Source organism: Acanthopagrus latus, chromosome 24 (assembly GCF_904848185.1).
Source record: "Acanthopagrus latus isolate v.2019 chromosome 24, fAcaLat1.1, whole genome shotgun sequence".
NCBI classification, from domain to species: Eukaryota; Metazoa; Chordata; class Actinopteri; order Spariformes; family Sparidae; genus Acanthopagrus; species Acanthopagrus latus.
In genome coordinates this window covers 7,329,741-7,343,067 of record NC_051062.1, presented here as the reverse complement: position 1 = coordinate 7,343,067, position 13,327 = coordinate 7,329,741, and the positions used below count along the sequence as shown (strand labels likewise).

Genomic DNA, 13,327 nt, shown 5'->3' with positions numbered 1-13,327 from the left:
GTGAAGAAGAATGAAGAGTGACTGCCATGGGTAAGATAAGAAAGTCTTGTTTTCTTCTTGTGACTTTTAAGCACGGACATAAAACACACGTGTAACATGCCAGGTTTTATTCAAGGATACATGCATGATGGTAGCCCAAACCAATGGAAAACAATGTCTGTGAGAGAGATTGTTAAGTGTGTTCGGGGGAAGACAAATCAAGATGTTGTATGTCTTTGTGGTTTTCATGCAGTGATGGGGTACGAGCAGATAGACGCCCTCTTTAGCTCACAATCGTTGGCCGTCCACCAGCTCTCATCTGCAAAAAGCGGTAGGGACACATTCAGAGAGTATTTCTTAGAGCATTTAGTAAAATATGACTGGACCCAAAATGTCTGGTAGAGTATAAAATATCTGCGCTGTTTAATCCCTCTAAAAATGTTGTATGATTGTGCAAAAGGGACAGAACTAAGAGTAAATAGATCCAAGTGGAGGTTGTCCTTTGTGCTGACAGGGCAAATATAAGGTCACACAAGTTAATGTTTTAGTATTTTATTATCTTTCCACGCCAGATCTGAGCATCCCTCATCAAAACCCTTCGATTAGTTGCGCAACTAAAGCTCTTGTGTTTAATGTGTAACACATACACAAGTTCACGTTACATCACCAAGTCATAATAAATCCTGGGACACTGGTGTTCGTCAGACAATTTTAAAATACCAGAGGTAGTACATTACAGGACAGTACATACAACTATTAATACTTTTTGGTAAGGATGTTAAGCAGAGCACGTGTAACAAGTGTGTGACATGGCATCAAAGTTCAACATTTAGTTTTGAAAGAAAACAAATGTGTTTATTTTTTTCAAGTCTCATCTCACTTTAATGGTCTGCCTGTCTGCTGACTTTAGACGTAAGTCAGTGATTAATGTGTGTTACTGTGTCTGTAGGGTGTGAGTGCAGTTCTTACCTATCTTGAACATCTCTACGCAGACAGGCTTATCTGTGTGAATGTTGGGGTGACCTGGCATCCAGTCACTGTAACTCCACTCTGACCCATCCACCCATGATCCCTGCTGGTTCTGAGGTGTGCAACACAACATATAGTATATCAAAAATTTGCACACAACCATTAGAAGTATTACTTAAGTAACAGTACAGAGGTTTTATCAGGAATGTGTACTTGAACAGACACAGATGGAACATCCTAAAATAAAAGTTTAAAGGTCAGTGTTCCACCAAGGTAAGAATAACACTATCTGTTTGTTGATAACATATCTAATGACAGTCTCCTTGGCCTCCAGTCCAAGTGCAAGAGCAGACTGCTGGCGTCAGTCGATGAGCACATGAAAGAAAATGTTGATTTGAGATTCTAATGTTGTCCTTTTTTCTTTAAAGAGAACAATTACATTAATTTGGATATAACTACATACTGTTGGGACAGAAAGCCTGGGTACTGATCGGTTGGTTTCACTGCTACCACATTACTACAGCAGTGCATAATTTTCTCCTTTAAAATGTGGGTTGATGAGAGGAACTTGCCTTGACTGTGCCTCCCAGCCAGGTCAACACAGGGTGGTTCTTGCCCCCCTTAGTCACCAGGGAGACCAGGCGGGAATGCAGATCACCACTGGTTACAGAAGCAAGCTCAGCATTTGGGGCGAGAGCTCTGCATAAGGCCTGGTGAACAAAAGACAAAGAAAAGTGTGAGATTTGATCGCAGAGCCACTCAGACTCTGGTGACATAGACTCATCAGTTAAAGTTCAACTGGGAAGTATTACCCTCCTTGTAATGTGAGATATAAGGTCTCTTACCTGTGCCTCTTGGAAGGCCAGTGGACTCGGGTTGAACTCATAGCAGTTTCCATTGATGACCTCCCCCTTACATGCCACTGTCTGTGTTCGGCGGCCATTGTTGGATGGTTCTGTTCCCTGCCTAAAGCCCTCTGGGATACGGGCAGATGGTTCTGTTCCCTGCCTGAAGCCCTCTGGGATACGAGAGGCTGGTTCTGTTCCCTGCCTGAAGCCCTCTGGGATACGAGAGGCTGGTTCGGTTCCCTGCCTGAAGCCCTCTGGGATACGGGCAGATGGTTCGGTTCCCTGCCTGAAGCCCTCTGGGATACGGGCAGATGGTTCGGTTCCCTGCCTGAAGCCCTCTGGGATACGAGAGGCTGGTTCGGTTCCCTGCCTGAAGCCCTCTGGGATACGAGAGACTGGTTCGGTTCCCTGCCTAAAGCCCTCTGGGATACGAAAGGATGGTTCGGTTCCCTGCCTAAAACCGTCTGGGACCATGTGGATGGGTTCAGTTCCCTGCCTAAAGCCCTCTGCGATACGAGAGGATGGTTCGGTTCCCTGCCTAAAACCGTCTGGGACCATGTGGATGGGTTCAGTTTCCTGCCTAAAGCCATCTGGGACCATGTGGATGGGTTCAGTTTCCTGCCTAAAGCCATCTGGGACCATGTGGATGGGTTCAGTTTCCTGCCTAAAGCCATCTGGGACCATGTGGATGGGTTCAGTTTCCTGTCTAGACAACACATCTGAGGCAGACATAACTGGTTCGGTTCCCTGTCTGAAACCCTCAGGAAGACGAGGAGCAGAGAGTTCCTCCACCCGGACCCAACCAGCACCACTTTTCTCAGCTGGAACATCAACAGCAACTGGAAGACAGATGGTTGTTAGATTATACAGACTTGAATATAGTGATATTCTATTAAGTGCATAAAATACAAGACTAAGATGTTACAGCCATGCTCAGGGCTATATGAGGATCTAGTGGATCTAGTATCTATTACAAGTTACTGTAGTTTATTTTCTGCAGACCACAAATGTCCAGATTTCACATGAGTCTTCACAATACTTGATCCAAAGTTATGGGGTACATCATCTGGGGACATGGAATGTTTGTAACCATTGAGTAGATTTTGAGATAAGTAAAAAACGTTGCCCTACCGTTGACCTACTGTTGGCAATAGAGGAAAAGTGATGCATCATTAATTTTAATAAATAAAGCAACCCACAGACAAACATTTTGATCCCAAGAGTAGTGATGCCAATGATACCAAAAAGCATGTCGTTTTACAGACATCTCTGCTGTATCTTGGTAGTTTCTTGTGGGTGAGGGCTGAAAGTAGTGGAGCATAAATCATGACTGAATTTGCTCACCCTCGTCAGTCAGCCAGTGTCTTCTCTCCATCTCTCTATTTCCCAGAGTAGTACGGGCGAAATCTGGAAGGGGAAATGTACAAATGTTCTCAGGTCTTGTTGCTAATGTACTCTCTGAAATAGGTACTAACATTAATGTATGTGTGTCTTTCCATCTAATCAGTAAGCAGCCGAAATGAGACAAATAATCCTTAAAGTCATTAGTTCCTCATAAGGTTTGAATCTATACTCACCCACTCTCCTTTCCATCTCACTGATGTGTTCTTGCATCCGGCCGGTGTTGAGGTCAACAATTATTCTCCTGGAAGGCTCAGTACCTTGTCTGAAGCCGGCGGGAACAGTCCGACGGATGTCGTAGTGTTCGGTGCCCTGTCGAAAGCCATGAGGGAGCTGGTAAGTTGAATATGTCCTCTGCAATCTTCTTGGGACTGCAAGTGGCCGAGCCTGGAGGCCTGCAAAGGCTGTTGTTTGTTTTACAGTTAGTGTTTGAATTCACAACCTCGATTTAATTCTTTTGTCAGTTATAGGATACATAACTGTTTGGCCTGTTACATCAGTTATTAACTGCTGTGTCAGGATACAATGTGGGACACAGCTTTTCTTTAACAGTGTAATAAATCAATAATGGTCAAAGTCTAATATCTGCATACGTCAGTCCAACTGATTAGCTTGTTTGCCCTTGTAACACTTTTACTGCCAAGGCAACAGGGTTGCTATTAGTTTTGGCTTGACAATGGTCAAACAATTGATTTGGATTGACAGAAGGAATTAAATGTGTTCTTAATTTTTTTTGGCTGAGTCTCAAAATTATTTCTCACATTTTTTACAGGAAGCAGTGATGCGCATCATCAAATCAGTCATAACAGTCTATCAAGACATCTAATTAGCAATGTAATGTAATTATAGGCCTATGTGTGAATATAGAAGCCCACACCATATTTGAATTTGTTAAAATGTCAAAGAATAGCTTAGTACATCAAGACAATTGAAAATTGTTCATGAGTTCATTATATCGACATTATGTCAAGATTATTTGGTGTAGATTTTTTTGCATGACAAGCTGTCAATATGCTTGTAGTTTGATCTTGGAATAACATTTTTTTTAAAATTATCCTTAGAAAACCTCCATGTCTTACAAAACTATCCTGAAGTAAAACATCTAGTTATGTCACTATCTATCGGATAAACCCTGAGACACACATCAGTGACAAAATATTCATTAGGTCACAGCAAATCAAATAAATGCCTGAAAGACATTACTTCATAAGAATGACTACATTTGACGGATATGAAATAAACATAACTACTGTGGTAGAAGGGATCATACCTGACAGCGACAGGAGCAGCAGCACTAACTTGAACATCCTGTGAACACCAGAACAAACAGAACAACCTCTTGAGATGTTTTTTAGCATTTAAGTTGACGGTTAACCCAAACAGCTGTTTCAGTGTCGAGACTCTGCCAGTCTTTTGCTCTTCTTACCTGAGACGGCGGTGATGAACACTGAGCAACGTGAAAACAAAGGGCCGTGCATTAATATGTCACTGACTTGGTCATAAACCCGACCCCACCAATAAGACTCGGAGTGAGAAAACAGATAAATCTGACCACTGATATTGGATGCACTTTGCCTTCGTGAACACAACATTAACGGCAGCTGATAAAGTGCAGGAGGTCAAAATTTGACCTGTGATGTTAAGTCATCAGACAAATTGTTAGTTTTCCTGGACATCCTATTATCACGTGCACATCCCATTTTCAGGGTCTTGTAAATATGTTCCAGGTGAATGGCACTTGGTTTAATCAAGGGGTCAATCAATATACGTGAACGTAGTCAGAGAATGGAGACCGATGTGAACAGACTGTAACCATGACCATGATTGTCAATAAGGGGGATTGTTTTGGGAGGTATTTTACAGGTTATATTGATGTATTTGTAGGTATACATGTACAATGCACTAGTACCATAGACTTTAAAAACAGAGGGCTTGGTTTTGGGGCCACTAAAAAGATAAAATCATATGTTACTGGATACTGACGTACTTTATTTATCACTGCATTTCAGCAACGTTAAAGTCTGAATTGGACTCTTTATGGATTTGATAAAATATTTTATATCTCTGGCTCCACCTGGTGTGTATGTATACAGATGGAATTACCATAAATGAACTTCAGTCTGTAGTTTCAAAACGAGTATTAAACGCACTCACTCTGTAAGTTAATGCCTCTCATACCGCGGTGAGGTTGGAGGAGTGTGGAGCCAGATCCCAGAGCAGCAGGGTGACGTCCTGATGCAACCAGCTGCTGCTGAACTGATGTTTGGGCCGGGCAGCGATCTGATGGAGACACAGACGGACTAACTGAGACGGTCTGGACACAAACTGAAGTTCAGGTTCAGATGTCCAGGTAGCTCAGTGTGTTGGAGGACTGTCAGGAAGTTCTGAGATTGTGAGCTCAATCCTTGAGTCAGTCTGAGTTTTGAAGATGGCTCTTTAAATAAAAGAGTCTAAGGAGTCAGGAGTGAAAACCTCTGAGAGAGTCTTTGATTGTTGGATCCTGTTAGCTCAGCTGGGTAAAACCAGTTGGAAGTTTTGAGGTTGGGGGTTCAAGTCTTGATTTATTTTTGAGTGTTGAGGTTCAAAAGAGTGAAATGAAATAAAGAAACAGTGAGTATCAGTCAGATCCAGTGGCTCAGGCTGATACACGTCTGGTTGGCAGTTTTGAGGTTGCAGGTTTGATTCTTATAATACTTTGTGGGTTCAAACCCTGGGTAGTTCATGTGATTTTTAAACCTGATGTCCAAAACAAAGAGTGAAATCCTCTCAGAAACAGAAGTTTATTCCCAACTCTTTAGCTCAGGAAGATAAAGTGTTGCTTTGAAGAGTGAATTGACTTTTGAAGGCTGCTGTCCACCTGTGTGATCCAGCAGCTCAGGTGTCCCTGACCAAACTAATTATGCCTGCTGTGACTCTACAGGTCAGAGTTTGATCTCATGAGACTCAGTGACTTTTGAAGTCCAACACTTAAAATAGAAAACTTAAAAGCGCTCAGAGAAGAGATGTGTGAGAAGATCCTGAGTGTTTGTGAAGTCGCTGCTCAGAAGAAGGAATGAAAACCTCTGAGAGACAGTGAGATTGTTACTTCTGGTTAGCTCAGCAGGGTAAAACTGGGGTTTGAAGTTTTCAGGTTGTGGGTTCGATTCTTGATTAAAATTTAAGGTTTGACGTTCAAAAAAGTGACATGTGAAAGAAACAAAGCGCATGAGTCAGATTAAGTAGCTCAGGCTGATAGCGGGCTGGTCAGCAGTTCTGAGAGTGCAGGTTTGGTTACTTCTAGTTAGCTCAGCAGCGTAAAACCAGGCTTGGAAGTTTTGAGGTCGTGGGTTTGACTCTTGATTGGTTGATAGGAGCCTGGTCAGCAGTTGTGAGTTTGGGTTTCATTCTTATAAAAGTTTGAAGTAGTGACTGCCGAGCACTTGAACTTCTCTGGCCACGTTTCATTCTGTACTTGAAACTTTTATAAGAATGAGACCCAAACTTAATAAGGACTCGAACCCACAACCTCAGGACTGCTGGCCAGGCTCATATTAGCCTGAGCTATTGGACCTGACTGGTACTCACTGTTTCTTTAACATTCGAATCCTTTGTGTGGCTTTTGAAGTTACTTATCCAAAGGAAGAGGTGAAAAGCCTGCAGACGCGAAGGTGAAGCCTGTCTGGTCAGATAGCGCAGCGTGTTAGAAGCTTGGTTAGAAGTTTGGAGCATGTTGGTTCGAATCCTTTGTGTGGCTTTTGAAGTTACTTATCCTAAGGAAGAGGTGAAAAGCCTGCAGACGCGCAGGTGAAGACTGTCAGGTCAGATAGCGCAGCATGTTAGAAGCTTGGTTAGAAATTCGGAGCATGTTGGTTCGAATCCTTTGTGTGGCTTTTGAAGTTACTTATCCTAAGGAAGAGGTGAAAAGCCTGCAGACGCGCAGGTGAAGACTGTCTGGCCAGATAGCGCAGCGTGTTAGAAGCTTGGTTAGAGATTCGGAGCATGTTGGTTCGAATCCTTTGTGGGCCTTTTAAAGGCCAACACGGAAACTGAAAACTAAAAAGCGCTCGGAGAGAAGGTTTGAGTGTGAAGGGGACTCGGTGGCGCGGTGGGTTTGTTCGTGACCGTTGAAGGTACCAGGGGCGTAAGCACCTGGTTCGAATCCCGCCCGTGGCCAGTACCTGGAACAAAGGAACAATCCCGCAGTAGTGGGGTCGGGGAGGAGGAGCGTTCCTCCCCGGCATTTCGGAGAGATGTACGGGGTGGGTTATGGTACAGAAAACTAGAAAAGGCTGAAGTCTTGCGGCGGCGGGCGAGTGGAGGCGGCGGCGGGCGAGTGGAGGCGGCGGCGGGCGAGTGGAGGCAGCGGCGGCGGGCAAGTGGAGTGGAGTGGAGGCAGAGTGGTGGAGCAAAAATATTGGAAAAATTACTTGATTCATTTGATTCCTTTGTATGTATGTTCCTGTAAGGGTTAGGCTCTTGTCTTGTAGGTTGGAATGTGTGGATTTGTACCTTTTTGTATGAAGGTCAGAGAATTATGTATCTTAGGATTTTATGTCTTTATGATTTGGTTTTTAGTTTTTCCATCTTTGTAATTTATGTTATGTTTTGTACTTTAACTTGTATATTTGTAGAAAAGATTAAACTGCCTCCAAGGTTTTTGAATAAGTAACATAGGAATGCAAATGTGTGTTATTGGGCAGCTGACCTAACTACTTGTAGTCAACTAAGATTGGAAGAAAGACAGTGTTTGATTCCCCTTTATTGGGACAGGAAGTAGAGTTGACACAGTTGATGATACCTCCTGTGTACTCTGTGTTGTTCGTCCAGTGTGATAAGTCAATGTCAGCTGTTCCAGCTATGACCAGCTCCAGCTCCCTGGCATGAAAGCCAGACACCAGCCTGGCATCCACCACCTGGACAAAACACAGTGTGGTCACATCTCCTGCAGTACATTCAAAGAGGCCACAAGTTATTGCACTTTCAGTAATATAATATGCCGCTGTAATATACTATACTAGAAGACGGCCGCTGTGAGGGAGGAGACTCTGTGGCCTCATTTTTCTCTCATCACAGACATCGTAGTCCGTAAAATCTTCTCATGCATAAAACTGATGTGTCTTATAGAGGGCCGTTGTCCTGGACATTTCGTGCACAGAAATGAAAAGGCGTGATTATGTTTTCCCCCTGGTTATGAATTAAGGATGCAAATGCAAACAATGCCAGCTGGCCATGCATGCCCTTCTATTTCTATCCATCTATATCTATCTATCTATCTATATATATATATATATATATTTCATTTTCATATATATATATATATATATATATATATATATATATATATATATATATATATATATATATATATATATATATATATATATATATATAAATATATAAATGGGGACGGGAAGGAAGTCGAATGCCTCTTTCTTCGTTCGGGGTGACCGTAACAGGCAGCAGCGTTCTACTCTTTATATGTCTATGGTCGTATATAAGGTCATAATACAAGTTTCTGTTAGCTGCATCAAGCTAGCGATAGTTAAGCAGAACAGAGCAGGAAGCTCGGCGGAGTAGCTTTCAAAATAAAGGTAAAACATCATGTGATTTTATTTGATGGACAACAAAATGTTGGACATCTACTATCTATTAGGGTATTTCAACATCTCAACATTTATCATTATGTAAATACTTATTCTTGACCTCTTTGTGGGTTGACTCTCGAAACGTTTTAACACGCTAAAGCTCTTATTTTTTGAAGTCATGACAGGATGTTGATTTATTATGCCTACTCTTACAATGTTTTCCCCGCAAGGAAATGCATCAGAGTTCGCTCACATTTACTGGTTGACCGTAGAAACCAGTGTAGTGTGACTGCAGTTGATAACATCAGCGTTCTTAAGCCGGTTATCACCAGCCGAACAACTAACCGACCTGAGACCTCCGAACGACGAGCAGCTGACAAATGTTGTACGTTACGCAATGAACGTGACAGTGACAGAGTGACTCCTCGCAGATAAGAGAAGCTAGCTCGGGGTAGCTAGCTCCGTGAGCTAAGTCAAACATCTTTGGGTGTCTCTGCGTGGGGGAAGCACTGACCTCGACCGAAGTGGACCGTGTTACCCAACGTGTTCGGCGTCGAGCAGCTCGGGGAGTCCCTCTTCTCTGCTTCCTCTTCGACTTCTCGTCCGTAGCGCAACTTTTTTTTTAGATGGCCCTGGTAACAGCGCTGAGGAGACTGGCTCATGTTCGGTTACGTGAGTGTTCGCGGCGGACGGCGGCAGTTACATCAGGTGCGTGGCTCACCGGTCAGAGGAGCTTTACCACCGGAACACGGTCTCTGAGGTGAGTTGTGTCACTTTGTCGAGAGAAGCGCCGCACAAATGCTAAGTTTGAACCCGGAGAGGTTCAACACTGTTTGTCGCCAAGCTCCATTCAGTAAACGGGTAGTTAAATGTGACCTTTGTTATCAGCACACGGCTGGTACAGTATCAGGTAGAACATGAGGGGAGACCTTTACAGTGTGAATGCTGATTCACCCACTCACTAGGAAACAGCAAGCAGAACTTTAGTTTCAGCAAATGTGTTTAATTCATTAGCATCAAAAAACAACGAGGCAGCGAGGAAGTTTGCGTCAAAGTTCTTAAAACTGCCATATTTTTGAATGGAGTTTGGTGTGGAACCCTTTTCCAATATAAACGATCGGGGGTTAAACAACCTGATCAGGTTTGCATTTGGGTTGATATGAACATGTGGAATTGTGTGTGAATGTCACAAAGTAACACACTGATTGGCCGCTATCATGTAGAAAATGTCCGCAAGGCTGAAAGAAATCCATCCCGCTGCTCGGGCACAAGGCTCTGACAGAGGCCGGGCTTCCCAGGGCCAAACAACTTGTCGAATTGCATAATGAGCGCTGACATGCAGCCCAGGTTGAAGGTTTGGAGTTTTGGCCTTAAACTGGTTAACACTGTCCCCTGTGTGCTCACGTCAGGCGGGCATGGCTGGCCCTGACCCTCCCGTAACTGTCATTCTTTAAAAGAGTCATCAAAGTTTCATGCACTTATTTACAAGACCTTTCCTGTTAATGTCTTAAAAGAGGATTAAACAGGGTTTCCACTCCTCTGGAGATTTACAGAAGGTCATTGAGTTTAATGGTAGTGGCTGGGAATTGAGAATCTGGGAGAATCTGAGAAATTGGGAATCTGCTGACTGAGAACTTCACAAACACAAAAGAAGAGGTCCTCAGCCCAAACATTTTCAGATTACTGTCACAGAAGAGGGAAGACAAAGGAATTAGTCGCTTTCAAAAAGATGGAACCAGATATTTTAGTCTTGATGTTTCAGTCACAGTGATTAACAGTTATCAAAACTGTCGTAGCTCGAATTATTAGCTGGAACAAACACCAAAGTGACTTTTTATATACATATACCGATTGCTATTTAAGCTGTTTTTGACACTTGCATTTTTTCTAACCAGCTCTGATAATGACAAAGAGTTGTACAGTTGTTTTGGGTACCTTGAAAGTGCTTGAATTTTACTCCTAAAAAGTTAGGAGCAGAGTGGCTGCATTCAACAATTCATTGGATACAAAACTCTGATTTTGTATTGTTCTGCTTAGAGATGCACGAGGTTCTTTTCACAATCTCACCATGTTGTCTCCAACCTGACTAGTGAAAAGCTGAATAAATTGGCGTCTAAATTAAATCTGCACCTAAACATTCACTTGTCATTAAACATCAGATTGGCCAGCGATGCTAATCGGATGAAGAATGTTGATCCCCTGACTTAATTACGCGGGAAAGAAACATTGATTGGCTGAATACAGTTGGCGATTGTTGGGAGATTTAACATGTATTACATGTTGATGTATAGTTGGTGAGGTCTTATAAATGTTCTCCCTGAGGCACAGTGACGCGTAGTAAACCACAGCCACAGTTGAAGTGAGAAAGCTCCCTCAGGACATGTGTTTTTGGACCAATGCTATTTCCTCAAAGAAGTCAGCATATTCACATTTAAGTGGCTGAAACCATCAAATGATGTATACATTTTGCTCCAGTAGTTGATGTTCCTCTGACCACCAGAGGGCAGCAAGGTGTCAGTCAGTTTTGTGCAGAGGCTAAAACTGAGCTGTCTGTATGTTTCAGGTCAGACAACAAGGTGACGGTCCACTTCATCAACAGAGACGGGGAGAAGATCACAGTGAAGGGCTCGCCTGGAGACTCACTGCTAGATCTTGTCATCAATGAGGACCTCGACTTTGACGGCTTTGGTACGTCGGCGCACACAAACTGACTGTCTCACTTTTTCCGTCTCTTAACATTTTCTGACGTTTGCCTCTCTGTGACTGAGCTCCAGCTACTCAGATAAAGTTGTATGTTAAAAGTGCATGTGTGTCTTCAGGAGCGTGTGAGGGAACCCTGGCGTGCTCCACGTGCCATCTGATCTTTGACGAAGACGTCTATAAGAGCTTGGGGCGAGTCACAGATGAGGAGATGGACATGCTAGACTTGGCGTACGGCCTGACTGACACGTAAGGATGTTAGAAAACTCAGTCACAGTAACATTTGAATTTCTTTTTCCTGTGTGTGTTAATTTATTTATTTTTTATTCCTATCACACCAAAGAAGAGTCGTTTTTTATGTAGCTTCAGCTCAGAATTTGTGATACATTATAAATGAAAAATAAATACAGTACTCATTAATTAGATGATTTAATGTTGTGTTACTGTTTTTCTTTCAAACTGTGTTGATAAAGATGATAAGATGGACAGTGTCAGCTTGATCCCTGTTTAAGAAGGTGGTTTCACACACTGCCTGATGCTGATGAGATGGTCCTGTTGAGGTAATGAGATTTGTCAGAGTAGATCAGTTAATCAGTGAGGGACAAAGGAGTAGACGCAAGTGAACTCCTCCCTTGTTACTGCTCAACACGCTGCCATTATTAACACCTCAATATAATACAAGAGAAACAACTTGTGCTTGAGTCTTGGGGTTTGAAATTACACATGGCATCATTCAATCAGTGAAATACAGGTTTTTAATGAAAGAATGCCACCCTTTTACATCAAAATTAGCACTTGAATGCAGGTTTTTTAAACACCCTAGAGACTCTTAAATAACGATGCATAATGGAGCTTTCAGCATCTTTCAGCTCCTTGTTTTGGTTTATTCATTACTCTCAATGGCATAATTTCCAGGAATAAATACACAAAACTGCATAAAACAGCAGACAGACAAAAAAGCAATTAGCTGCTGCATTCATCAGCTGAAGAGCCTGTTATCTTCCTCAAACAATAATCAAAGATTCTCATTTTTACCTTCAGATCTCGACTGGGTTGCCAGATCTGTCTGACCAAGTCTCTGGACGGCATGGTGGCCAGGGTTCCAGAGAGCGTAGCGGACATCCGACAGAGCAAGGATGGATCCTCTTAACCAGCAGCCCTGCGGACGCAGGCATTGTGGTCGTTGCCTGGTGAGAACTGAGGGTACGACGTGCATGTACGTACAGGGGACGGTGGACGGTTGGTGTAACTGTGTCGGCACCGCTCTATCTGCTCGGCTGCAACAGCATCTCCTCCTTTTTCCAAGTCACAGATGAGTAAAACAGGACTTCAGTAGTCATTTTTTTTCTAGAAAGTCAAACCGCACAAGGACATTTTTATGGAGTAAAACAGTAAATGATATAAGACGAAACTATATATGATATTGTATCATTGTAAACTGTTAATCTGCCCTGATTGAAGGTTGGTCCATTTTTAGAGATTCCAACCTGTCACTGCTGTCCACCTGTGCCTTCGATTATCAAAGACTGTATTCCATCCTCTGAAAGTAAAGGAACAGATTGACAGCTGACTCCTGTGACTGAAACATAAAACTAACAGTCCTCAGTGTTGGCATTAGACAATGTGCTGATGCCAACATCCTCCCCAACATATTCTGTTTTATTCTCCACATTATGTATACCCCTACCATTGTTTGGTTTGGTTTGATCGAATCCTCCATGTAACCCTATAATTTCATCATGTGATTGTACATATCTAGAGCACACACGTATATCTGTGTATAGAGTGAAAAGAAATGTAATAAAAGAAATAACCTTTCTAATGATGTGTTGAACTGTCATTTTATTTAGGCTGTTTTTGTAATGA

General features: G+C 42.7%; 2 protein-coding genes and 1 long non-coding RNA gene across 6 annotated transcripts; 1 reads left to right on the top strand and 2 right to left on the bottom strand.

Annotated features, from left to right (window-relative positions):
* Nucleotides 1–92: 92 nt before the first annotated feature.
* On the bottom strand, nt 93–4,739 carry LOC119015420. Of its 4 annotated transcripts, none has more exons than XM_037091381.1 (9): nt 4,624–4,739; nt 4,468–4,505; nt 3,374–3,601; nt 3,141–3,203; nt 2,478–2,635; nt 1,794–2,435; nt 1,521–1,658; nt 949–1,060; nt 93–298 (listed from the first exon to the last, which is right to left on the bottom strand). In XM_037091381.1, the coding sequence occupies exons 2-9, from the start codon at nt 4,502–4,504 to the stop codon at nt 225–227; spliced, it is 1,452 nt and encodes a 483-aa protein (XP_036947276.1). In that variant the 5' UTR covers nt 4,505; nt 4,624–4,739; the 3' UTR covers nt 93–224. The 4 variants fall into 4 exon arrangements, with proteins under 4 accessions (XP_036947276.1, XP_036947275.1, XP_036947277.1 ...); XM_037091380.1 differs by having other exon boundaries at nt 1,794–2,438; nt 2,481–2,635; XM_037091382.1 differs by having other exon boundaries at nt 1,794–2,396; nt 2,481–2,635.
* Nucleotides 4,740–7,717: 2,978 nt separating this feature from the next.
* LOC119015422 lies at nt 7,718–9,411 on the bottom strand. The gene is made up of 2 exons (XR_005073348.1): nt 9,276–9,411; nt 7,718–8,089 (listed from the first exon to the last, which is right to left on the bottom strand). It is a non-coding gene; the product is annotated as an uncharacterized LOC119015422 (long non-coding RNA).
* On the top strand, nt 8,980–13,283 carry fdx1 (ferredoxin 1). Its single transcript, XM_037091383.1, has 4 exons — nt 8,980–9,521; nt 11,325–11,449; nt 11,581–11,710; nt 12,503–13,283. The coding sequence occupies exons 1-4, from the start codon at nt 9,388–9,390 to the stop codon at nt 12,609–12,611; spliced, it is 498 nt and encodes a 165-aa protein (XP_036947278.1). The 5' UTR covers nt 8,980–9,387; the 3' UTR covers nt 12,612–13,283.
* The last annotated feature ends 44 nt before the right edge of the window (nt 13,284–13,327 follow it).

Bases quoted from the DNA above. Each gene is read 5' to 3' on its own strand.
- LOC119015420 (XM_037091379.1), bottom strand. From the start codon at position 4,504: ATGTTCAAGTTAGTGCTGCTGCTCCTGTCGCTGTCAG. The intron at 3,602-4,467 runs GTATGATCCCTT...AACAAACAACAG, and splicing joins GCTGCTCCTGTCGCTGTCAG to CCTTTGCAGGCCTCCAGGCT. The intron at 1,061-1,520 runs GCAAGTTCCTCT...TGCACACCTCAG, and splicing joins GGCTGGGAGGCACAGTCAAG to AACCAGCAGGGATCATGGGT.
- fdx1 (XM_037091383.1), top strand. From the start codon at position 9,388: ATGGCCCTGGTAACAGCGCTGAGGAGACTGGCTCATGTTCGGTTACGT. The intron at 11,450-11,580 runs GTACGTCGGCGC...GTGTGTCTTCAG, and splicing joins CCTCGACTTTGACGGCTTTG to GAGCGTGTGAGGGAACCCTG. The intron at 11,711-12,502 runs GTAAGGATGTTA...TTTTACCTTCAG, and splicing joins GCGTACGGCCTGACTGACAC to ATCTCGACTGGGTTGCCAGA.